The sequence below is a fragment of the Pezoporus occidentalis genome, unplaced genomic scaffold (genome assembly GCF_034315485.1).
Source record: "Pezoporus occidentalis ecotype Australia unplaced genomic scaffold, CSIRO_AGI_Poc_V1 ctg165, whole genome shotgun sequence".
NCBI classification, from domain to species: Eukaryota; Metazoa; Chordata; class Aves; order Psittaciformes; family Psittacidae; genus Pezoporus; species Pezoporus occidentalis.
The window spans coordinates 274,542-301,315 of NW_026913477.1; the positions used below are offsets into that span (position 1 = coordinate 274,542).

General features: G+C 41.6%; 1 protein-coding gene across 4 annotated transcripts in view; it reads left to right on the forward strand.

Moving 5' to 3' along the window:
* Positions 1 to 12,003: 12,003 nt before the first annotated feature.
* Positions 12,004 to 26,774, forward strand: part of MTM1 (myotubularin 1) — a 39,863-nt gene continuing 25,092 nt past the window's right edge. Inside the window, exons 1-5 of one of the 4 annotated variants that reach the window (XM_062613267.1) lie at positions 12,004 to 12,088; positions 14,112 to 14,267; positions 23,331 to 23,402; positions 24,383 to 24,455; positions 25,948 to 26,042. In XM_062613267.1, the coding sequence (XP_062469251.1) occupies positions 23,340 to 23,402; positions 24,383 to 24,455; positions 25,948 to 26,042 (231 nt within the window). In that variant the 5' untranslated portion in view covers positions 12,004 to 12,088; positions 14,112 to 14,267; positions 23,331 to 23,339. Of the gene's footprint in view, positions 12,089 to 14,111; positions 14,268 to 23,330; positions 23,403 to 24,382; positions 24,456 to 25,927; positions 26,043 to 26,774 lie in introns of those variants that run through there. The other 3 variants (XM_062613268.1, XM_062613269.1, XM_062613270.1) reach the window with 3 other exon arrangements.

The window sequence follows — 26,774 nt, forward strand, 5'->3', positions numbered from 1 at the left end:
TTTTCTGCTGGTAGAGCTTTTCAGCCCTCCATACCCCAGTTCCTAATGTCTCAAGAGGGAATTATGATCCTTCCTTTCCAGAGAGGTGGTGTAAGGAATCAGGACTGTATCGAGTTTGAAAGAAGAATGGACTAAGTGTTATTATTACTTTGCTGCCTCTGGTCTTACTTGTAACTGCTGATTCTTGAACATGTGTTTTGGGGAGGTGGCACATAACCAGTATGCTCTGCTTGGGTTGCAGCCTGAGAGCTGGGCTGCTGCCTCTACCTCAGGTCAGCAGGGAGCTTGGCTGGGGCACGGAGTGCAGGGATGTACAGGGTGAAGGCATGGAGACCATGGGGTAACGTATCAATCACTGGAGCCCTATGGAACACTGTGGTTCTTGTTGCTGTCAGCCTGTAACTGGTAGTGCCTCTATCATGATAAATTGTCTGTTTTGTTCTGCAAAAAAATATCTTTGTATGTACTTTGCCTTGCCCCTTTCTTCTCTCTGTTTAAAGTGTGAAAATGCCTGAAGTGTGATCCTGCCTTTACTTTCATGGTCCGTATCACCAAGGCAAATAGTTGCAGCTAGTGAGGGAGTAAGACTACATCTGCACGGTTCTCCCATTGTACTTACTGGACTAGCAGATCATACCACAAGACGTATGTAGACTTATGCCACAAGCCATATTCTGTTGCCTTGCACACAGTGTAAAAGCAGAATAGGTCTCCTGAAGGCAGTGGTGTAGCACAGGATTTACACAAGCATAAATACAAGCAGTATCTGGTGCTGTGGAAATGCAAAATGGATTAGGATTTCTAAAATGGTTACAAGGAATGAAGTGTCCGACAGCACTTGCTGTTGAAAGCTATCATTTATTTACCAAACAGGTTACGTCACCAAACTACCCTCATAATTATGGCTGTGAAAACAGAGGCAAGGCAGTAAACTTTTTCCTCTTGGATTCTAAAATAACATCAGATGCCCATAAAGGCTAGAATTTCTGAAGAGCTGATATCGCTAAAAGCCTGTCTGTCTGAAAGGTCACATAGGTAAGTCGGACTTGCTATGGAAAAATTATCTTTGTGGATTTTATTAATCTGAAGCAGCCCATTTTTGACCAAAGTAAAATGGAAAAACAAACTCCTATCAGCGAGCATGGAGGGAGCACCTAAGAATAGATGTCATGGGAGCCTGGATCAGGCAATTTCCCTAGGAAGCCCAGCCCTGACTTATGCAGAACCTAAGCTCTGCTGCTCAGTGTCCCTCCAGGATTGATTACATGTCTGTCTTAAGAAGCTTTCAATGGCACTGATGTTGAACCATAAGGTCAAGTTGTCCTCTTGCATAGGGTGTTGTAAATCAGGAGCTGTGCCACTGCCTGCATCAGGGTAACCCCTGATTTACATCAGCCTAGGAGCAGGAGCCAGAGGCTGGCACCAGCCATGTGGTCTTGTCCTGGTGGCCCCGTGCTGTGGGAGAGGGGCCACAGCTGTGCAGGGTGGCCCCAGGAGAGCACCCGCTCTGCACTGGCATCTGGTTGCAGGGCTGGCAAGGACGAGGGTCTCTGCCTCCTCTGCTGCTGCGCTCAGGGCAGGTGGCACATGCTCCAGGGGGGACACATGGCCCTGGCACATCTGCCCTGCCATCTATTCAGGCTGAGCTCCGGGTTTGGTGCTTAATGCCAAATTAATGCCTGTTTCACTCACTATTCCCTGCTGTATACATAGCAGATTTATTTATTGTATTTATTTTTTTTTAAGGTCTGGAAGAGAGTGAGGTGCTTTAAAACCAATAAGGGTCTCTCCTGGGTAAGCTAAAACACAAGTACTGGTTGGCAGCTGCAAGAGTTACTGAGAACTTAAGACTGGCTGGTCAAGAGGCCTCCTGTGTACAATCCTGCATAAAGCCAGGGAAAGGCACCTTATTAAAGCAGCCAGGCTGAAAACAGTAGAGCTGCAGTTAGCTGCAGCCATTTTCTTTGCTCACTCAATGGGTTTGTAGCACTTTACAGAACAAATATGCTGGTTTATACACATCTGGATCCATTTCCCGTTACGTGGCATGTCTGGGACTTGGTTTTTACCCTTGGTCTGCCCGAGGCCGCCATTTGCCTGACAAGGGCTTGTGCTGTCTGCACTGAGCTGTGTGTGTTAGTGTTGGGCTGTCTGCATTGGGCTGTGTGCCCTCTGTGTAGCCAAGAACGCATGACCATGTGCATGATGGGGACACAGAGCCCAGGTTTTTTGCCCTCCTGATCTCAGGAAATAGAGATGATTGGACATTTCTTCTTTTTCTCGAGGTTGGCATGACGCTGGTCTGGGTTGCACCATGGTTGCCTGTTGATTAAAACAACACACAGCTACAGCAATGATTTGCTGACAAAAGGCCCTTTGCTGCACAGCTGGACCCTGCTGCCAGTCTCACAGGTGTCAGAGCCAGAAACCAGTGAGAAGCTCTTAGGTTTTGTGAATCACACTGGTTTTGTCCTCATCAAGGTTTTATGATGCTGCAATTTATGTCTGAGATTTAAACAATTTGGTTGGAGAAGAAAAAAATGCCATTTTAAGCTCTTAAATCAGATTTGCATCAAAAAAAAAAGGGACATTTTAATTGTTCTAATGTTGTCTTAATCCCTTTTCAAGGAGCAAAAGGACCCAAGTGCTGACCCTGCTGTGTTCCACATCCTGGAGCTGTGCTGTATTTGACGAATAACTGGGACAGACAAGACCCGGGACACTGGCAGGAGGTGGTGAGACTGGCTTATTTTCACTCCCTGAGGGAAAACTAGCCCAAAGCTGTGAAATCTCTTTTTTTTCTTTGCTAATACAGAGCTGTGCTTGACTTCTGCCAGCTGCAGAAACATAGAATCATAGAATCATAGAATAGTTAGGGTTGGAAAGGACCTTAAGATCATCAAGTTCCAACCCCCCTGCTATGGGAGGGACACCTCACACTAAACCATGTCACCCAAGGCTCTGTCCAACCTGGCCTTGAACGCCACCAGGGATGGAGCATTCACAGCTTCCCTGGGCAACCCATTCCAGTGCCTCACCACCCTCACAGTAAGGAACTTCCTCCTTATATCCAACCTGAACTTCCCCTGTTTAAGTTTGAACCTGTTACCTCTTGTCCTATCACTACAATCCCTAATGAAGATTCCCTTCCCAGCATCCTTCAGATACTGGAAGGCTGCTATGAGGTCTCCATGCAGCCTTCTCTTCTCCAGGCTGAACAGCCCCAACTTTCTCAGCCTGTCTTCATACAGGAGGTGCTCCAGCCCCCTGATCATCCTCGTGGCCTCCTTTGGACTTTCTCTAATAGCTCCATGTCCTTCCATTGCTTGTGCCAGGCTGTACCGTCCCTCCAACATGTATCAGGATGGCTGAAGTCCCCTGTGAGGACAAGGGCCTGTGAGCGCGAGGCTGCTCCTATCTGTCTATAATGCACTTCATCCATAGAGTCTTCCTGTAACAGATCCCCACACTAATGTCCCCCACTGCTGTTCTCTCTTTGACCCTGCTGCCTGATCACCTGTCCCCAGACAGAGTTCCAGACTCTCCAGCCCATCGCTGACACAGATGGCTACTCCTGCTCCTTGTCTGCCTGGCCTGTCTTTCCTAAAGAGCCTATAACCTTCCATTCCAACACTCTGGTCATAGGAGCCATGCCACCATGTTTCTGTGATGCCAATTATATCGTATACCTGTAGACGTGCACAAATCTCTAATTCCCTTGTTTATTCCCCATACTACTTGCAACATGCTTTGTTTCAAGTTTACAGACTGCTTCTTGTCACCCCTGCTGATTTTGTATGGCAGCCAGGAAAGCAGAATTACCTGGCAGAGCAGGATCTGTGTTCCTTTCCTCTACCCAGCCCATAAGTTATTATTCTTTTTTACCTGTTAGCTAGCTACACTATTTGCCTAAGCAGCTCCCATTAACCTCCTCTTTGAACCTCACAATCCTTAATAAATATCTATGTTTTCCTGTGCCCTTTCAGGATAGTTGATGGTGTCCTCAGCAGCAGGGGACTGTGAGGCACAAAAGGCTCAGGACTGGAATCCCAAAGATACTTAAGTGCCTAATGAGGCAGGCAGGCAGACACCAGTGGGGTTTTTCAAGTGTAGTTAAGCAGGACTGGCAGCCATGTCTCACGGCCAGTGGGTTGTGCATGACTGTCTGTGCACCAGTTTGGACTTTGTTTCACACATCTGGGAGGATAAGCTGGCTGTTTCTGTATGGCTTGTTGTGGGCAAAATGGGGCTGTGAGTCAGGCCTCTTGGTGTCTTAATTTTCCAACCTCAACAGCCAGTTGGCTCATTCTGGCCAGGAGAGCATGCAGCCCAGCAGGTAGGCAGTGGAGGATGAGCCATGGATTTCACCTACTTTCTGCGCAAGCTCTGAGACATGGCACACCTTACCCTGCCAGGGCTCACAGTGAAAATGTGAGTGGTTCACTCTTCTTAGCCAATATTCCTGTCAACAAGGTCTTTGCAAGTGCCACCTCTGAATCTTGAAGAGCACGTGGAGTCTTACTTCTGCTTCAAACCTCCAGATCTTTACTCTGCTAAGGTGTTTTGGCTTATGACCTGTGGTTGAAATAACGTAGCAGTATACTACTAATAGTAATGCAGCAAGCGCGCAGAAGGGGCAGAGCAGACCTGTGGGGAAACGGCAGGAGAAAGTGATGAATGTGAGTTTTGATCTATCCCCAGAGGAAGCAGGAAGCTCCCCTGTGTAGCAGGGATGTGTGAAGGATGCGTGTTCATATGGGGAGCAGCCTGGCTTTGGCCTCACTCTGCAGCACAGCAGCTCCAGCGTGGCCTAGGGGACTGTTGCTGCTCTGGGTAGCCTGGTGCAGCGTTATCACTCCAGTGCCAAGATGGCCATGGTTCCAAGGTGAAATGCTGTGAATGTAACGTTGCTGGGGTGTACCTGAAGTGAAGGAATGAGGGAGAGGTAGGGACAAAGGGCACATGAATGCCCTGGAGACAGATTTTATGGCTAGGACTTCACTTACAACCTCAAGTGATGCCTCTGCACAGGGATGGCCTTTCCCTAAATCCTGTGGTGTGGTCACCTCAGACCAAAACCTGCAGAAATGTAATGGTGTCTTTTTTGTCAGTGGAGGGCTGGGAGTGTGGTTGGGTGGGTTTGATTGTTGGATACTTGCTGCTGCTCTGCAGAGTCCTTTCCTTTGTCTGGGGAGGGTTTCTAGCCCAGCAGCGGGCTCATCACTGTAAATCAAAAGCTGCTCGTGTCCCAGCCAAGCTTTGCACCTCAGTTTACCTACCCATAAAATAAAGGTAGTCCGTCTTCCACAGAGATAGTTTCATGGATAATTGGTTAACACTGATAAAGTACTTTGAGCAGCTAGGCCTGTAAAAGTGCCAAGTATTATTATTATTATTATTATTATTAGTCCCATGTCTTTGCTTTGCTGTGTCAGCCAGATCAAAGAGTCTTCTGGTACTGCAGCAGCTTCCTGCAGCCCCTGCTCCCCGCTTGACACAGGGCATGCAAAGCAGATTAGCCTGCAGCTGGCCTTTTCAGCCCAAAAGCAGCAGTTTCTGCTGCCTGCAGCGGGTGACTGACTATCCAAAGAGAAACTTAAACTAAATACTTGTAAATGCTTGGCTGTAACAGGCTGAGTTTTGCTGCTTGAGTGACTGAGAACCCAATCCCTTGTTCAAAAGGGAAATGAGTCTTCCAATGAATTTCAGGCCACGCTCCGAACCTACCTGGAAAATTACTGTTCTGTTGGTGTTTTGCAATTTGTGTGGACAATTGTACATTTGTAGTTATTTGCAGCCACTCAGAGACTGAGTTCCTGCTGTTCAGCTACCTGAGTGCTCCAAGAGACTATCTGCTCTCACATTTGCAATTTGCCTTTAACGTGTTTCGTGATCAGTTTTTCCCCAAACAGTGGAAGTCGTTTCTTACAGATGTGGCATTTATAGCTGTTCTGAATTTTTAACTAAGGTATGCTTTTTTGATGGGCTTTTTTTTGGTTGGTTGGTTCGTTTGTTTGTGGCTTTGTTTTTTTTTTATCTCCTCACACACCTATACATTTCCTTTATTTTCTTCACACACGTGATGATAACCTGCCATGTCTGAATGGTTGACGGGAATCCCAAGTTTATAAGAGATGAACTGGTGAGTATTTGGGAAGTGACCCCCTTTTCCCTGGATGCATACTCTGTGAAACTTAATTCTTGAGAGCCCTAGTGTATTTTGAATTTGGTACAATCAATCAACAGCTCAAAATCATCTACTGGAGGGAGGGCGGGGTGCCTAGACACAGAAATGCTTCTATCAGACTCATTCTCAGAGGAAACTGGCTAGAACTAAGTTGTGAGATTAATACAACACTCAACAGAGAGGAGCCCAACATTATTTACTAGAAGTAGCAAGAAAAGGCCATTGTGTCCTGGAATGATTACCAGTGTGTAAGCCAGAAAACATGCCCATGTTTCCAGCTGCTATGCCAAAAGCTAACACACTAAGCCACGTATAAATCTACCAGCACAGGCTTTTCCAGCACTCTCTAACTCACAGGGATGTGTAGCCGCTTCATCATTTTATCCTCTGTTTCATCTTGCAGACATCTCCATGATCGACTGGTTTAGAAACTCAAATGTCTGACAACTCTTGAGCTTCTTATGCATGGCTAATGTACCCAAGAGTGCAGCAAGACACCATCTGCAACCATGCTTGGCCTGGCATGAAATCAGACAGGGAAGCTCTTTTCATCTTCTTGCACCTTGAGGTCTCATCCCAGAACAATGTTTTCATTTTAATTGTCTCTCAGTAGCTAATTTTATTCCTGGTGTCAGCATCCACAGTAAACACGAAGATAGTTTTGGCCCTGGCTGTGGCCATAATAATAGCTGTAGTACCTCTTGTCTACATCTTCGAACTTAAGCTGTGAGCTGTTCTGGAGAGCAAATATATTCTTTGTGTATTTTATGCAACACAACAAGGGCCTGGTCTCTAGAAGCTACCATAATACTACTACTAAATAATAACACAGAGATTAACACAGCCACACAGAGACTTTCTGATTTGGTACATTAACTTCTTACTCTTTTCATGCTGTGAATGTAAGCTGTAGATGGAGATACAAAGTTCTGTGAAGATTACTGTAAGTACTCTGATCTTCTGAACCCTGAATGGAGGTCGCAGTTGTATAATAAATTGCATTAAAATATAAATGAAAAGAAATCATGTACAATTTTTCCAGCAAGAATTATTCACAAGAAGCTTTATGGAAGAAATGGCTGCATTAGCCCCAATAAAATCCATTATTTCTTTCAGGTAGCTGCTTGATGCTTTGCTAATTGTCTGAAGAAACCTGTATCAGCATCTGATGCGATATTCAGGGCTTCCAAAGACCTCACTTGGCTCAGTGATTTTGCAGGGCTGAGAGGGGTTTTGTTTCACTCATTAGATCAACTAGAGAAAATCCGCTTCATAATATAATGATTTTCTCCTACTCACCAGAGTGCAAAGATGAGCCAGGCTAGCTGATCGACAGCAGCATGGCTTTTTCAGTCCCACGGGAATGATCCTTGGAACCATCGGAGTTAAGAGAAAATCATTCATTGACTGCTGCAATGGAGATTCCTGCTAACACAACGAATACCAGTTGTTTTTAATCCTGCCAATAAATGGCAATTTTCTCTAACAATGGGAAAGAAAATTGCATCTGAAACTGAGTTTCTCTCCTCCCCACTGTGACATATTTAGGGAAACTGGCTATGGTGGTGGGTTTTCTTTTTTACTATAAAGAATAATGCCTTAGAATAACAAGATTAGATCCATTTTCCCTATGAAACATAGTTGCAGAAATTTGAATTAAACCAAAATCAATAAAGCGTGAGCTTTGGAGAGCCCAGAAGAAACTATATTCTCAGTTCCTCTAACTATGCACTGTCAGCCGCTGCTGACACAGGCTTGAATCCAATGTGAAGTTCATCACCAGCACCTGAGAGTGCAGAATTTCTTTAGAATTAATTGGTCAGCTGGGCTTTAGAGAGAGAAATCATAGAATGGTTTGGGTTGCGTGGGTAAAGCTCTGATGGATAGTGTTGCCTGGAACAGCTTGCCAACTCATTGGTTGCCTATCCTGCATAAGCAGTCACTACTGCTGACAATATGACAGCAAATACTATTATGGAAATCAAGTGAAAATGTGTACTGGTCTAAATAGTTGCACATTTCTAAAGAGGAGGGGCTTTCCCAGTGCTGACCTTTCTACATGCTCTCTGCTGTTCCTGTGACCTCAAGACTCTGCCGCTCAGCAGCTGCAATCTGCTGCCTGGAGCTTGTCCGAGTTCAAAACCTAACTCCTCTTCATCAGGAATGACAGCTGAGAGGGGCTGTGCTGTGTTTTCAAAATGCACAAATGTTCCACTGTGAGTATAAATGCTGGTGGAAATGTCTCCCTTCCTGTCCTGTCAGCTGCCATGACTCTTGTGCTGTAAAACAAAGAGTATTTCTGAGCAGAGTGTGTATTATCTCTGTTTTGACAGCCCATCTCTCTTATGCTTGTTGGCATAGTTAAAATGGTGCTTAGAATAACTTACATGCTGAATTTTAAGTGATTCAGACACTACTGTAGTTTAAGTTGTACATGTGTGGACCTTGTCAATGGAAGGAGGGTGTCAGGGGGCTTCATCTTACACAGGTTTTTTATGCTGATAAATTGTTCAATGCCAATATGCTGTGTTTTTACAGGCTATCTTAACTATAACAACTGCACTGCTGTGGTCTCAGTTGCTCTGTGCCACTAGAGTTCTTTTGGGATTTGAATTGAACCTCAGCCCTTCAGAGAACTTCAGAGCACAGAGCGAAAGCAAAGCAATGAACGGGTATTAGTCTGAAAGATCATTCTGTTTTACGAGCTCTATTTACACACTTAACAGGTAACTTTCCATTGCAATTTACATTGAAGTGAACTGGAAGCTTATTCCTTTGTGTGCTATTTAATTTAAGAGGATTTTTTTCTATTTCTCTTAATTTGGAACATTGTTCTGAAGGTACTAAAATTAATTCCACTAACAGTTGTGGTAATTCAGTGGCTATTACTAACTTCCAATTGTTTGTTTCTTTTCATCCAAATTCATTCCAGTTCTCTCAAAACCTTTCATTTACTATGCAGATTAGGTATGATGCATGTGAGGATGAGTTTGCCTTCTTGTGAAATGCAGCTATTTCTCAAAAAAAACCCCATGCTAGCTGCTTCTAATATTTGCATGAAGAAAATGATAGCCTTTTCTTCTACCTAAATATAAAACCAGCAAGTACCTGATATTAATTTTCTCTGTGTTTGAAGACGAAGAATCAGCATCTAATGGGAGCTATATGTCTACCAGTCACAGCAGATGTGTGTGTGTGTATATACATACACGCATATATATGTATGTACGCTTTAGTTGCCATTTGCCAGGTTTTGGTGACAGCAGTACTGTGCATGACAGAACTTAGGTATCTGAAAGCTAGCATGTGCCTGATTTCACAATAACAAGTATGTACATTCAGTCAGTATTTCTGAAATGGTTCCCAAAATACAATTGCTATTTCCAGCCCTTGGGAGTAGCAGGATCCATAAATACAACAAGCCTCTTACATAACTCACCTTATTGCTATTGTGAGTCAAGCAGCAAGGGGCAGATATTTTTATATTTTTTTTTTAGGGTGCTATAGGTGTTTTATTTGGTAACGTGTTCCTTGATAAAGAAATGATTAGGCTAATTGAGGGGAAAGGTAGCTAGAAATAGGTTAAAGAGGTCTTAAAAGTACAGCTTAAAAGAATTAAATCTGTCAGTCTTTATTTAGCAGAGACAAAAATAAACATCAAGTTAGCAAACAGAGGACAATAACAGGAAACAAAAGGTGTAAGGGGCACAGCACTAGAAAAGCCGAAGAATCACTGATACGCCGTATCTTTTCTAATATCTAACTCACAGAAGGAAAAAAAATGTAAGCATGTGAACATACAGACATACCTATGTGTGTATGATGTGTTTAACACTACATTGACTTTGCTATTTAAATGTCAGACAGAACAGCAAAAACTGCTGCAAGGTAGATGGATATAAAGCATCTTTAACTTGACTTATGGGCTTGATGTAAACATGCAAACGCCCCACCTCCCCTTAGTTTTGCCCCTCTACTCACCAGAATAGCAGGAAAACAAATTAATATTATAATCAGATATGGTTATGCTGCCAAATTATACTTTGTTGTCACCAGTCTCATAATACCTAAATTTCTCCCCAGCATCTCAGTTCCACATGTGTGGTTATTATTTGCATTTAGATAGTGCTATAAGACCCTGTTATGGATCAGAATCAATGTAAGGAATGGTCCTTCTCTGAAAGCTTTACAAGGTATGAAATGAGAGAACTGAGGAATACAGGCAGGAGACGCAGCATGAAGAACTGCCATGCTGTATTGTAGACATTACAGGAAAGAAAAGTTTTAAGAAGAGTTTTGAAGAAAAAATATCAGTAACTCTTGGGCTGTTTATAGGATCCTTCTAAATAAAAGGCAGCCAAAAGGATGCACAAAAGAACCTTGTTAAATGTATTACAAGTGAGCTGTGAAACCTGGCATCGTGAATTAGATCTGAGCAGTGAATGGAAATGGCAAATAAGGTGAAGACAGGCTACCAAGGCCTTCCAAAGTAAAAGACATCTGGGTAGGGATCAACATGATAGAGTAGGCTGAGCCAGCACAGGGATGAAAAGAGAGGAATAACATGGTGGAAATGACAGACTAAGAAAAATGGTCTTTATAGCAGCGTTCTCAATAAGTATGAGCAAGACAAGGTTATATTTTCCAAGGCCAAAGGAAAGGATGTAGAGGTAATTGAGATTTGAGAAGATGGGATTTTTAGCTATATGGACAGATTTAGACGTAGCCTGAACATAAAGGGCCAGGGAAAGGTCTGAGTCAAAGATGATTACATACAGACAGATAATAGTGTAATAGATAAAGTAGAGAGCACTTGAGGGAGAAGACTTGACACTATTTTAACTGTACTGAGCTTAAAATGACATTAGGGTTGTCAATTAGCCAGTTTTTATCCAGATGGTCCAGGGATTGGACGCTGGAGTATTTGTGTGCTGTCTGGGCTGATCATGACCCAGGCACCATACCCCGCAATACAAAAGAACAAGGACCAGGCTCAAAAATAGAGACACCGCCTAAATATCACACATGTAACTTTAATAACGTATGCCCTTACAGATCCAAACAGCTACCCAGTGAATCATCAGCCGGGTGACTCAAAGTACGTTTCTTCCAGCTCACATCATCTTGTGGTGCCTGACCATGCAGGTGTGGGACTCACAGGGCGCCTGGGGCTGTGTGCAGCAGAAGGTGAAGTCACACTGAACAGTTGGAGATGTGCTCCTGAGCATCTTTGTGACCCCTCTGGACTTGCTCCAACAGGTCCATGCCCTTCTTGTGTTTGGGGCCTCAGAGCTGGACACAGAACTGCAGGGCTGTCTCATGAATGCAGAGCAGGAAGCAGTCATCTCCCTTGACCTGCTGGTCACGCTCCTTTTAGAATCCTAGAACCAGCTAGGTTGGAAAAGGCCTTTAAGACCATCAAGTCCAGCCGTTACCCCAGGACTACCAAGTCGCCCACTAAACTGTGTCACTGAGGGCCTCATCCGCACAGTTTTTGAACACCTTCCGGGATGGTGACTCCACTTCCCTGGGCAGCCTGTTCCATTGCTTGGCAACCCTTCTGGTGAAGAAACTGTTCCTAATATTCAGCCCAAACCTCCCCTGGTACAGCTCGAAGCCATCACCTCCCGTCCCACCGCTTGTTCCGTGGCAGGACAGACAGACAGACCCACCCGGCGCGCGGCCCCGGGCCCCGCCTCCCCGGACTACAACTCCCGGCAGGCAGCGGGGTTGTGTCCCGAGGGCCGGAGCAGGCGCCGGCTGGTCACGTGAGCGCGCGAGGTGGGCCCGGGCGGGGTGTGCTGGGCGCCGCACTCGGGCCGCGGCGGCGTCGCGGTGAGCGGTTGTGGGGCCCAGTTCAACGGCGGAGCTGCCCCGCTCTCGGCCCCGCTCCCCGGACAGGTATCCGGCCCTAACTCCTGCCCTTCCCCGCGCATGGGATCCGCTCCTCCCGGCCCCCCGCCGCTGTGCTCGGGCGCGGACTTTTGCCGGCCCGGGCCTTTCCTCTGGCCCAGCCCCTCTCCCTCGCGACCCCAGCCACTTGCCTCTTCGCCTCCAGGAGTGGTCAGGGAGGTTGCTGGAGGCTGTTGCGGGGGTATCTCCTTGCCCTCCTGAGCACTCTGGGGACCCGCGGGCCGTGGGCCACCTGTGGACGGCAACCGTGGGGACAGGGGCTCGGACTGAGACTGGAAGGGTGGTAGGACAGGGACTGGGCGGCCCGGAGTGGTTTGTTGCTGTGCCTGACGCGCACCCTGACGTGCTGAATCAGTCTGAGAGCAAGCCGTTGCTGAAGCGCGTAGCCTAGCGTCATTGCTTCAATAGCAAATTCGAGGTTGCTGTTGAACTCTTGATTTTTACCTTTCCCGTAAAAAGAAGTTCTCCCCTGTTACATTAAAATATTCCGAGTGCTCATTATTTCCTTTCAGACTTTTATGTCGCTGTGGTATTGATCTCTGTGTGGCTTGAATTTTTGTTCTGAAGCATGTGTCTGCTTTCAGTGTTCACGGCTAAAAAGCTGAAACCTTCCATTTCAGAGCAAACGTTTTTAGTTGATTTAAAACATGAGGTGACTCCTGCAGATGCTAGATGGTTTCTGCCTGCTGTCTTTGTGCTATGGCAGTCAAACCAATTCCTACTTTTGAGTGATTGATGGTTTTTTGGGGGGGTTGGTTGGCTTGGTTTTGTGTTTTTATTTTCCAGATGCATTTTGTGTAATTAAGAGCATAAGAAGGGCATTAGCTGTACTCTTTTTGTGGAAACCCCTATTTTTCTTGGTATTATAGAAGGCAAATTCAGTTTTCAAGTTGTGTAGATGTTGAATAATTTGCAGGTGGCCTGTAAACTGACTTGTCACAGTAAGTACTAATCAAAACTATGTTTAAAAGGCCCTTGGCTTTTCTGTTTTGGGGCATTATTGTGCTTATTGCTTGCTAGTAGTCATATATTTGTTTATAGTCAACTGCTTTTGAAGGGTAGATATGATACAGGATTGGTGCTATGCAAAACCAAAACCTCTGTCCTGCTACAGTTTTTTATTTAAGATTAATTTGTGGCTTAGGTAGTTAAAAAAGTTAGGCTGTACAGTTATTAACAAAGCTGGTAAGTGCCGTGAGCCTTAACACACAACATACAATGTTTGGGGCTGTATGTAGCTCCACTGTGTGGCAAACATCACAAGAGTTGTGATACAGAAGTGTGTTCAGTAAAACGTGGGATTTTCCCTTTTTGCACTGTTTCTCATCCTATGCTTGGTTAGAAGGAAACTCTCAAAAGATGCACATGTTGAAGAGATGGGCCTGTAGCATCACTGAGGGTGAGCAAAGTCTAATGTATTCCTGATCTCTAGAGTTAGTGTTAACTGGCAATAGTTAATTTGGAATGCAAGACCAATTTAATGAGAAGTAACTGTAAATCTTTAATATAGTGTGTATTCTTTTAAAGGAGACAATTTGTGTAAGAACGCACATTAGGTAAAAGTAAGTTTTGTTTCATGGTCTGTTCCTTCTGACTTTGCCAAGTTACATAGCAGCTTTCATGTGAAAGTCATTCCTGCATGTATTTTGGGAGAGGAAACAAATGGCAGTATTCTTTGGGAAGGGATGAGAGAGGAAATGCTTAACTGTGTGCCGAAAGATGCCTAAATATGTATGGGGAACAGAAGCATGGTTAAAAGTCTGCATACAATTCACACATTAGAAACATTTATCTTAAAGCTTTAGAAGAGAAAGTTCTTTTCAATTCCAACTACTTGATGCCAAGCGTCCTGACACAAAGCATAAAAAGGAACTCTTACTGGCTTTTTTTTTTCTGCAGAATGTTTTTAGTAGCAGCTATTCTGGGGTTTGCTTCCATTCTAAAAAGTAATTTTGATTGAAATATTCTGGCAGTGCTAACAACATCTTCCTACCTGTTTCATTCCTGTCAGGGGCCAGCTACAGCACAAAAGTCAAATGCTGTTTGAAAGTTGAAGAAATGAGCACACTGTTATCCTCTCATCTCACGCTGAACTGGGTGTCTCTGTATTTTCTACGACTGAAATGACTTATTAAACCTGGAGGCTTCTGCACAAGCAAAACCAGAAGTAAGTGTTTTAAAGTAGACTGGGTTACGCTTTTGTGTATGATAGGGTGTTTGTGTCAACAAAATCTAGGTGATTGGTGCATAACCTCTTTGCTGGGTTATTGTTTGTTACAATGGATGGAAAGGCTGTATGCCGAGATGGTGTGATCTGAGTGGACCCATTAGTGCATAACATATGCAGGCAGATATGTAATGCAGAAGTATCAGACTGTCTTTGCTCAGCAAGCTACCTCCCTGTTGCTTGGAAGGGAGTGCACTCAAAAGTATGGTGCTGCCCCATATATGATTTAGGCAGGATAGTCCCAATCACCCCTTTCTTAGGGACTAAAGCAAAGAATGGTTTGTGGATGATTTCATCATAGTCACAGAATCATGGAATGGTTTGGTTGGAAAGGACTTCAAAGGTCATCTAGTTCCAGCTCATTGTTTTAAACAGAGACACTCTCAGAATGGTACTTTCTTAATAGTATTACGTGTATTCAGAGAAGCAAATCATGTAGTGGAAGAAGAAACTAAACGCAGCAGAGGAAAGAGAATGAGTCTGATGCATTGGTTTTACATGTTCTCAGAGGAAAGTTGGAGGAAAGCCCAAGCAGGGGATGTCATTGTAACTGTTAGTATAATTTTTTTATACAGTATATCATTATATAACATAAAATTTCTGTTTCTCTTGTGGAATCATCAGTTATATCTTTAGCAATAGAACTACAGTCACCTAAGGGGATATCTTTCAAGAAGAATGAGCAAAAGCAACTGAAAGCTTTCTTAATAGAGAACTTTGAAGTTGTATTTACTATCCCATAGGCTTTCCTGTCAACTGCATCAGCTTTTGACAATGTGGGAGGTATGCATTCCCTGGAGGGAATGCAGTGTAGAGAAAATAGACTGGGTGGGTTTAGAAAGCCATGGATCAACCTTCAGGCATAGGTTTCCTACAGATGTAATGCTGATTCTAGAGGTAATGTGACAAATGGTTCTCAAACAACTCCACTTGCTTCTGTCATGCTACCTAACATACCTAAATTTAACAGTTACTTGCTATACAGGGCTATGTGTATAGAGGGAAAGCTACTGCTTTCTTTGATCCACTCATGACTGAACTTTCACTTTAGAATTTGGCAACCAGATATTAAGAAAGAGTCAGGAAAAAAGATAATCATGGCAAGAGAAAGATATTATGCATAGAATAATACAGAAGCAATAAGTTCGTAAAAGCAGACAGAAATAATTGTTGCCATAAATTGCAAGGAACAGACTTTGCTAGAAAACAGGCCTTAGCAAATAATTATATTGTTGCTGAAGTAGGTGCTGCTTTTTCTTGTTACTGTGATATAAAGCATGAGAACTATCTAACAGGTCCATCAGTAGATAAATTACTCAATGTCCATGATGGCATGTGTCCTACTATATCATTGCTCTCTCACAAGGAGCTTGTAATTCTCTTACAAGAAAGCTTGCCAGGATAAAAGCCAGGGATATCACCCTAAGCTACATTTTCAGTATAATTTGAAAAGAGGAAGCAATTGAGTTGATAATTAGAAAAAGTAATGTTACAAACTTATGTTGAGTCTTGTTGGAAGTTGTGATTTTCTTTGAAAATGAGGTGGGAGTCAGATTCCAAGAGAAGTTAAGACAGTAAAAAAACCCAACCCACCTTTAAACAGAGACAGCAGAAATATCAATCACGGCAGAACTGAAGTGTTTGGGGTTTTTTACTCTTTCCAGCTTTTTTTTTTTTTTTTTTAAGAAACATATACACAGCAGTGCACAGGATCTACTGCACTGAGAAAATATTTGCCAAGCTTTCCACAAAGCTACTTGTTGGCACTTGTAGAACTTCGTTGTCAGGATACTATTTTTTGTTAGTGCAAGGTTGTCCTTCTAATGTCTTCAAAACTACCTGGTATCGTAAGCCTGTAAAATAGGAGTGGGCAGGCAACTGATCCACTTCTGATTTGTTTGTTGAATTAGCAGCCACTTGACTGTTGTGAACTTTTGTTCATTTGCACTAGTTCGTACTGAGTCCTCTGGGGATGATGACTTGCCCTTTCAAATACAGGGCACAAGAGAATGCTTTCCCTGGGAGAGGAGCTGTTCTGATTCTTCGCAAACAAATTCAGCAGTGGGTGTGGAGTTGTACAGCTTGCAGAGAGTTGGCAACTTAAGGGATTCTGGAGTGCTTTTTTTCTAGAAGACAGGAAGCTGGGTTGAGAATTGGAGCTAGGGAAGCAAGTAGCTCCAGATTGCAACTTTTTGAGAAGTGGTATTTCTTTTGTAGGATCCAGGGTTTTTTTTTTATAATGCATTACTGATGAATTTGATTAACTGACTTAGAAACTCCGTTGCAGAAAGGCAAATACTAATATACATTCTACCTGCACATTATCCCATTGATGCTATACTGCTGGCATGCTTTCTGTGTTCTAGCTATGGCTTGAATTGAGAAGCCTTTTGAAGAGACTTGAAAGCTCATATGGTTTGTCTGGAAAATGTACACTTAGTAACTACATGTGAATGGGGCATGTCATTTAGACATTAAGGGAGAAGACCCACCAGTCTCATATGAGTAGAATGAGTATTGCTTGAGGAAAGGTAAGGGCTGCAGACTCCATTACTAAGAGGTTACACGTGGAAGGATTTTACACCCTGTAAGTGTCTGTGATGGTAAATTAAAAATAGGAGATTCCATGATCACCACTCCATGTCAACTCCACTCTGGAATAAGTACAGGTAGAAGTTTATGACTGGATGTGTGAAGGTGGTTTGTTGGCATGCATCGTAGTCGATACATTCAACTATGATGCCTGAATTGGCATTATTTTGGGCCTGGTTTTAATGTCAGTACTGTATTATTTTTAAATGTTAAAATCTATTTTTCAGTTAAGTAGTCTAAATGTATCAGAGAGCATGGGTGACATCATGGTGAGTAATAATTGAGGACTGGAGGACCTATTCTATGAAGACAGGCTGAGAGAACTGGGCTTGTTCAGCCTGGAGAAGAGAAGACTCTGAGGAGACCTTAGAGCAGCTTCTACTGCCTAAAGGGGGCCTATAAGAATGCTGGAGAGGGACTTTTTACAAGGGTATGTAGTGATAGCACAGAGGGGAATGGCTTTAAACTGAAAAGAGGGTAGTCTTAGATGAGGTACAAGGAAGTAGTTCTTCCCTGTGAGGGTGGTGAGGCAGTGGCACAGGTTGCCCACAGAAGCTGTGACTGCCTCATCCCTGTCGGTGTTCAAGATTGAGTTGGATGGGGCTTGGAGCAACCTGTTCTAGTGGAAGGTGTCCCTGCCCACGGTAGGGGGTTGAAACTGGATGAACTTTAAGGTTCCTTCCAACCCAAACCAGTCTGTGATTCCATGATTTTGTAATTCTAAAATTTTATTACCCTTTAATAAGATGAGTGACTACTTTTGACTTCATTAGATTAAACGCTTATTTACTGAAGTTGCTGATGCTTACGTCAGTGACTCTCTGATATGATAACTTGGATGCTGTTGCTGGCTTGACCCTTGAGGACTTTCGCTTTTCCATGTTTTTTTAAGGATTTATGTTCCTTTATGCTTAATATGTGAAGTGGAATGCTGTTACCTCCCCTTTCACTCCCTTCATGGTTGTTTTAGCTTAATTTTGCTACTGTCTTAGAAATTCCTAGAGCCTTGCCCTGTTCTAGATGTTATTTCTGAAACCCAGTGTATCCTGTGTTATCTCTTCTGTGCAGTCATGATGCTGACAGATGTGGTTTTGTTTTTAGGACCTTGTATTTTATGCTTTTTTTTTATTAGGGGAAACATAAGGCAGCATATTCGTACTGTCTCTGTAGGTTGTTACTCTACCAAATAAACCCCTACAATCTTTGTATGACACCAGCATATCTTGTCATTAGAAACATGATGTTTTATTTCTTGCATCTTCTGTTTAAATGAGGGTGCAAGAAGCTTTTCTGTTTCCCTGCATTAACCTACACTTACCTTTCAAGTGCAGCAAACAGTTGTTTACTAATATGATGCTGGTTTTCTTCCCTTTGAAATAATTCCTTATTTGGCATCAGGTCTAACTATGAAAATAACATCATTTTTTAATTTAGACTGTCAGATGCCTTGCAGATCTTAAATGATTAACCCAGAACACTCATTGCATTCAAGTTTTAAATAATTGCCCAGTTGTAACTCTTTTCGGAAGTCTTCTAGTTGTTTTCTGAATTACTATGACAGCAAATGGAGAGGTTTAATAAATTTTGTACCTGTATTTTTAGGAGAGGCCTTGGAGATGCACAGACTTCTTTCATTCTTGCATAAATCATTTTCTGGAGCAGGTTTATTAGAAGTTTGGCTTTATCCTGTGTCATGGTTATCGATGTGTGATAGAAATTGGAATGCTTCTAGAAAATGTTATAACTTTTTGTTGCTCATTTTTACTATATTGATAAATCTGGTATTTGTAAAAGCATCCAGTTTCCCTTATTATTTGTTTAGATATGTTTAGATGCCCACACAATAACTGTTTCAACATATAATAATATGTCACTAATGTTTTTTCATTGTGTTTACCTCTTAGTATATTCTGTCTCTTCTGTGTGTGGTCATTTAATTTCCTCAATGTTTCCAGATTAACAGTGAACATTACTGACTACAGAAAGTTTAAAACTTCATTATAGGTTAAGTGTTGTCAAAATTGTTGTTGCTCCAAATGATTGATACAGGTACAAATTTGAAAGTGGGTTTGTCCAAAGTTTCAATCCAGTGATGGACAGTCAATAATATTAAATAGCTGGAAAGTGGTGCTCACAATTTACTTGGTGCTGTTTACTTGATCTCAGATGTTTGTGATAGCAAGCCTTTGTCAGGTGCAGATTATGTTGTGCTTGGGAACAAACTAGTTCTTTATATATGTAAAGATTTTAGGCTGACACACGCATGGCTCAGTTACAAATGGTTACAAATTCTTTGGTGTGATTCTGGTGTGAAAGACCAGCAAAATGTCAAATTAGCTTTAATTTGTTTCTGGATCATAAACAATGAGAATTAGTTTCACCAGGATGTTGTTGGTCTAAACATGGCTTATAAGAGTTTTGGTGGTCTTTCCAAGCTGCACTGCACACATCCTCTAATCTGGTGGCAGTCAAGAACCTTAAGAGTAGCCTGTCACTTCAGGTTTCTTAACCCTCAAAAGCTTATTTACATGTTTTGAAGTTTGTTTAGATTTTCTGGGTGGGTATGTGCTTGTGTTATTCTTAAAGAACAGATTGGATCCTTGAATTGACTTCTTAAAACCTGACCTTCAGTGCCTACCCTTTCAAATGTGATTGTGCCTCCATTCCCGTGAATCCTAGGAAGCACAAGTATAAATATAATATTTAATGAAAATACAGATTCCAAATAGTGTAATTGTTATTGTAAGATCATTGGAGCCTACTTTTCTTGATAGTGTTACTATATTAAGTCCTGGTAACTTTAACAAAGCTTTGTTTATTAGTTCAAGTTAAATCTAGTAAAATTGCTTTGTCTCCTTGCTATTATGGATTCAGGGAAGAATGCTCACTGTTTGGAACTTCAGAAGATCATAAACAAAGTTGTCTGATTTGTTTTAAATTTGCAGAGTAATTGTGCTTCTGTTCAGCTGCTGACAAGCATGAGGTTTGCATGGTTTTCAGTTTTTTGTATAGAAGTGCATACGGTGATAGTGGGAAATAAGTGTTTGCAGTGGAAAACTACTTGCCATATTTTTCCCTGTGTGGAAGGACTGCTGTGGCTCTGTGATAATGAGAAAGTTGTAGCTATTTTAAGACTACGATGGAGTATGGTTTTGAATTGTTCATGGCAATATTACTCTGGGAGGTTGCCAGAAGCTGCTGCTGCAGTTTGACAAAAAAAAAGTATTATAAAAGGAAATATTTCATGTTAATTTCAAATGGTTTTGAAATCTTGTTTGCTCTTTTGGCACAGAGGAGCCCACTTCTCTAAGGGTGTGTCTTTGTTTGATCGGTAATTTTAAATGAGAACTTGATCTTCTTTGTTGCCTGAAGATCATAGAAGCATAGAGTAATTCAGGTAGGGTAAGACTTCAGAAGGTCTCCCCTTGCTCAAAGCTTTATTGGGTCTTAAAAAACTCTAAGGATGGAGTCTGCAATCTCCCTAGGTCTATTTTCACTGCCTCACAGTGCAAAAGGAGGTTGGACGGGGGGGTTATTTAGTTTTTCCTTAAGTCATTCTGGAATCTAGTTTGTTTCAGCTGCTGTTGTGTGCTGTCCTGTCATCACTCACCACTTTGAGGACTCTGGCTCTGTCTTCTAAGTAACCACCTTAAAAGTACTGGTGGGCAGCTGTGAGTCCCACTGAAGTGGTCTATTCTTCAAGCTGAGTAATTCCCAGCTCCCTCAGCCTCTCATTATAGGGCAGGTGCACCAGGTTCTGCTCCTCTTGGTGATCTTGCTGTCTAGTGGGTGTTTTATAATGCAAAGTTTAATTACATGACCATAGTTTATTTAGAGAAATGAGGGAAATGTGGGTGGTTATAAATGTGCTTATTTGTATTTGGGTTTTTCAAGTGTGACTTGAATTCAAAGCGAAATGGAGGTAGCACAAAAAAAAATTTCACTAACATAGTGATGTGACTGGCATTAATTTTGGTGAAAAAATTTTATGGATTTACAGGAAAACAATCTGACAGGTAACACCTTCAGTACATATTTATTCAACTTAATTAACTCTAAATAAGCCTGATTTGCATTAGTGAAGTGTTGGAAATGAAAGAGTAGATGGTTGTAATTCTACCGTGAAATACTCTGTAGAAATTGAAGTAGATGAGTAAATTCATTCTCACTAAGTATGTTTAGAGAAATCAGCCTCATGGGGAATTGGGGGAATGTTACACAAAGTAGATTTCCATACACTGAAACACACACACGAGGGTCTGCTGTAAGAGCTGCCAGGCATCTTGATGTTTGAAATTGCCTGGTGGGGTGACAGCGTGGAGGGGAGGTGAGCACTTTCCTGCTGTCCTGTCAGGTTCTACAAAGAGACATTTTTTTTGAGCTTCTGAAAGGATCTTTGCTTATGAGGTTGGGAAAAGTTACAGTCAGTGAGTTGTAGTCAGGAGTCAGATGATTATTTCGGAATCGTAACTCACTTTATGTGCTACAGCTCAGCCAAAACTTAGTGAATGTGCAGTAAGGGAAGGAGTAATGCAGAAAGCAAAGGAGGAAACGGGAAACTTCTAAAACGCTTGATGCCATTCCCTGTGTGAGCAGCAGTCACTGGAGGTAGTATTGAAAGGCATAAAGAATATCCAAATGAGCTTTTGTTCTCCTGGGCTTAGGCAGTGGGTTGGCACGAGGTGAGCACCCAGTATCCCTGTGGGCTTGCGTGACCTCTGGTGCAGCTTGTCTCTCTGTGGCTTTGCTGATGGAGTAGTTGCGTTTGCAAGATCAACACCTAGAGTGTGCCTGTACCTACTGCAGTCAATGTTTCCATTTGGCAGTGCAGGTCTATTTAGGGGTGCCACATCTTTTTAAGAAGTCACTTTTCTAGGGCTTGTTTATGCTCACGTCTCTCTTGGTTGGTGCAACCTTAATTTACATTTATGTGAGCTGAAATTAAAACCACTGTCTATGCTGACGTAGAAAAACTGGGGCTGCTGTGCTTTCCTTTTTGTCCCATCTGGTATTTCTCACTTAAAATATGAACAAAAACCATATGGAAAACTTAAAACAAGCTTCTCGGTAAATATACTTTTAACCTTTATAAGTCTCTCATTATTAGAAAACTTCTGTGAATTAAGGAAAGTAATCTGAACAAATACTTGATGTTCACAAGTTAACATAGCAATGTAAAAAATGTTAAAGCTGCCTTAAGCTTGATAGTATGCTAGATGCTGCAAGGAAGAAAAACGTTCTCTGAAGATTATAAGCTTTATTGTCAAAACTCAGGTCATGGTTTTCCAGCTTCTTCACACAGGCACATTCCTGTATTGTTAGTGTAGCTTCAAAGCATTTTTGATCTGGCAGTTTGTGTTGCGGTTGCTTGTCTGGAACTGTTGCAGTGTCACTGCGAGCTCACTGTTATGCAGGAGCGTGGGCTGATCTGTCATGGTGCAGGGAGCTTGGTGCAAGCTTACCAGTGTTGAGAGGGGAGTGAAAGTGCTTATTTAAGGCTACAGTGTTTCATTTATGGAATAGGCACAAAGATGGTATGGTATGTAATCACCTCTTCCCCCCCCCAACAGTAAGAACTCAAGATTGTACCTACTTGTACGATGGCACAATGGCTTGACCCAGGGTGTGTGACTAGTGAAAAGGAAGTACAATGTGCCACAAAGTTACTGTTTGCAGTAATTTCAGAAATGAGCCTTTTCACAGTGTTTGTTCTAACGATCCCCTGTGCTATGTCAGGAAATGATTGAGATGGTGAATCCGGTATCATGTGATTCTGTCTTTAATCAATAGCATTTAAATAGAAATAAAATCCTTTTCCTTTATAGGAAAGAAATCTCAGGGCTGTTCAGACCGGAGGCCTGTTACTCCCCCTTCTGGTGTGCTAGCTGCAGTTTCAGTTTAGGAAATGGGGAATTGTTTTTAAATGTGAAAGTGCTGTAGAGCATTTTTCCTGCTATGTACTGATGTGCTTGTGATTTCAAGTGCTGTGCCATAATTTTAGGGTTTGTTCCTGTTTTCCTAAATGGAAAGTCTTAATACAAATACTCCAAGTAGGATGCATTTCGTAATATGTATATCCTGTTGCTTAAAACAAATGCTAATGTCTCTTGACTGAACTAATAATAGTATTCAAACAACAGAATTCCAAAATACTGCTTGAGTTGAAATAGACCTTATAATAAGAACCAGTCCCAGAGCTAGTAATGGATTTCTTGGTAGATTTGGATGCTTTAAAATAGTGACCTTCAGTTACAAGGCATTGTGTAATTTTTAAAATAAAGAGCAACTTGCAAAACATTCCTGAAGGTTCTTGATGTCTACCTGTGGACCTCCAAAGTCTAAAATCTCTCCTGTAAATGGAACATAGTCCAGGTGGAAATTTATGTCTCCCAATTTGTGCTTTCTCATCAGATACCCAGTATGGCCTCATCATCAACACCTAAATATAATTCAAACTCCTTGGAGAGTTCCTCAAGTAAAAGGGTGAGTGGAGCTTTTTTCATATGTTTTATGTCAAAGGTCATCAGAGATAATTATCTTCCATATTTTGGTAGAAAAATGAATATTTGAATTTCTGCTTTCTTGAATGTATGTATGTATTTTTATTACTAAGATTCTAATGCAGTTAACTGAGTTGATTTAAAACTTTTTGTAGTGGATACATGAAATACCCTATCTCAAATTATGAGCGCCTCCTTAAAATCGGTTCTAATTTACTCTTATTCTGGCTTTCTACAATGAAATATTCTGTGGCATTCTCGAAAGTTTTGGTACTTTGATGCTGTAGAAAGACTCTCTAGTGCAATTTGTAAGATACACCTAGTTATGTTTGGCTGGCTTGTAATAATAATGTCCATCTGCAGCGGGAAATACATTAAAGTATTCCAAATCATGTTCCCTTCTGCTTTTGGTGCTGTGTGGCTGAAGAAAGTGTAACCTGTGTGCAAGAAAATGGAAATGAAGGTTTTATTTAGGTTTTTAGACATTGCTTCAAAAACAAAGATTATTTTTCTGTTAATCATTCTTGAAAACTACTGAATGTGGGAAAGTCATCAGTGAGTAGATTGTGTGTAATGGTTGTGAATATGCTGCTTAAATGATTTCAGTTGATTTGTTCTTCCAGGCCCAGTGTATTCAGAAAATTAAATGCAAAAAGCTTTCAGAGAACTTTCAGTATAGAAATTTAATTCCAGTTTAATATAAATACAGTTAACTATTACTTTAAAAGGAGAAAGACTAAAACATTCTTATGTTTCAGAGCTGTTCAACCTTCAAATATTTAATAGTTGCAGTTTAGGAGAATGGGGTGTATTCCTGGTATAGTTCAGTCTGTCATTTTCTACTGTGGAAGAACCTGGTTTTCTGTGCAGAAATTACTTCTAAGATGGTGGTGGTTGTTTTTAAATCTGGAACTTGAAGGAATTGTAAATAAATACGATGTGCTGTTGTACTTCTTTCTTTAGAATCTAAAAGATGGAACTAACTGGGAACAAAATGAAGAAATACCTCGTCTGCCAGGAGAGACTAGAGTTACAGGTATGAAGCTATGTAGCTGCCTAGTGCAGTGTGTGTTCAGGAGTCTGCCATATACATATCTTACGTATGGCATATATTTATCTTACTGGATTGTTTCATAATTTGGACTACTTTGGGCTGGGTGTGGGTGTAAGTCTTGCTAAAGTGGCATGCATTTTTTTTAATTGTGGTGTTGACTTTTTATTAGTAATCACAAATAACTTTTTAAGTCTGAAATCTTTGTTTGAATACATGGTAGATCCTCCGATACAAAGAAATGGCAAGTGAAGATCTGTCATAACTGTACAGACCAGGTAGCACATGTCTAGTAATGAGAGCTACTCCAAGCTTTCCAAAGTCAAGAGAATTCTACCCACTATGTATTGGCATCTTGTGTAGTGAACCTTAGCCCAAGCTGACTACCCTAAGTACAGTCTTATGCTTCCTTGACCCAACATGGCATGCATGTAGCTACTATGCACTTGTTAGCTTTTACATGCAGTGGTGTTGTAGCATAAGGAGGATTGTGTACAGTGGTTTGATGGAGGCTCTTCCTGGGATAGAATCTTCCACTGATGGAAATTTGTGTTGGGATATCAGAATGCAATGGAAGTGGTCTGTTTAATTTGTAAAGCTTCTCCTTCCCCCCTTCCCAGGATTTGTTAGGTGGGTTTGTAAAGAAGATTGGCTGAAGTGGAACAAAAGTGGTGATTCAGAGGAAGTAGTTATATTATTAATGAGGAAAGTTGTGGGGAAGGCACGAGGGAGAGTGCGTGGGATTAAGATGAATGTTTGATATGAACCTTATGAAAATTGTGCTTTGGGGCAGCACGCTGGAAAGGGCATGCTTGTTGTGGAAGGCAGATAAATGGATTGGGCTAAAGAAACAAGTGGACAAGGAGAAATAGGTGGTTTGTAGTGCTTCACTTAAGTTTAATGGCATTGCTTCAGTTAAATCTCCTTGTTTTGAGTAGCGTGTGTTAGTACTCATTTTGTTACTGCCCTTGCTGAAACAGTGCTGATGGCCCTCCTGTATTTGATTGCTTCAAATTGAAATATAATGTTTCTCTTCAGGATGGTGAGTTCCCTAAACACTTTAAAGCTGGAACTACTACTTTAACGCAGAATTGGTTACAGAGCACTGAAAGATGTAATGGTATCAAATAGTGTATTTGTTCTGTGATAGTGAATAGATTGGTTTAGTAATCACGGAGAGGAGTTAAATCTACTCCCTGTGTGTCCTGCCCTCTCCTACATAGTGCTGAGAAGAACACAAACATAAATAGAGAAGGCTGCTGAAATGTGCTGATTTAATTTGGACAAGTGTAATATATGAAACTTCCACATTTTCTTAATTCAAGTGCTTAAATTCAGATTTACTGCTTTCTAAATTCATTTGAGTGCAGCTCTCTTTTTATTTTACTGCTACTTAACTAATGCTGTCCTTAGCTCTGATTTTTTTTTTTATTTTTTTATTTTTTGCAATCTCTAAGAAATGCTGCATTTCTTACAGACAAGGAAGTTATTTATATGTGTCCATTTAATGGCCCTGTTAAAGGAAGAGTGTACATCACAAATTACAGGCTGTACCTAAGAAGTGTGGAAAATGTGAGTAATATGCCACAATTACTTCCGTGGGATGAATTGGCTTTAACCCCCTTCCCTTCACCACCACTGCCTTTGATGTATTTTGTGACCAGTTCATTTGGTTTAGTTTTGGTACACACATGCTTGTGGAATTGCATGGGAGGCTTTTTACTTGAAGTGGTCTGTAATGTTTGTAATAACCATATCTTAACTGTGTAATGACTAAATAGTAATTGCCTTTGTGCCACTGTGAAATCCATATTAAAATGGAAGTTCTTTAAAGTTAAATGTGTTGTAAAAATGTGGGTTTGCCTGGTAAAATTGCAGTTTAATCACACCGAACTGATACCTTTATCTTTTGCCTGTTGGAGCTTTTTTTGATAGCTGTTCCTTTCGAACTTATTCTGTGATAGATCAAGAGCAGCAACTAATGATGTGCAATAGCTCTTGAAATGCTTATCAGTAAACCGAGGATTTGATTGTCCTTCCTGTTGGAAAAGAAAAATAGTTTGATTGGTAGAACCTCACGTGGGTGCTGGGAGTGGTAGTGTGTTTGATAAGCAGAGACATGAAAGAATAAAATGTGCTTGTTATCTGTTTCATAATTTATTTTTCTTAAATAAGGTTTTAGGACTATTGAACTGAGGTCTTTCTGGTTGCAGCTAACTCTACTAGTAATACCTTTTTCATTTTGTTCTACTTTATTCTGCATATTGATAAAGCGGTCTGAGCAAGCAGAGGCATTCAGAAATA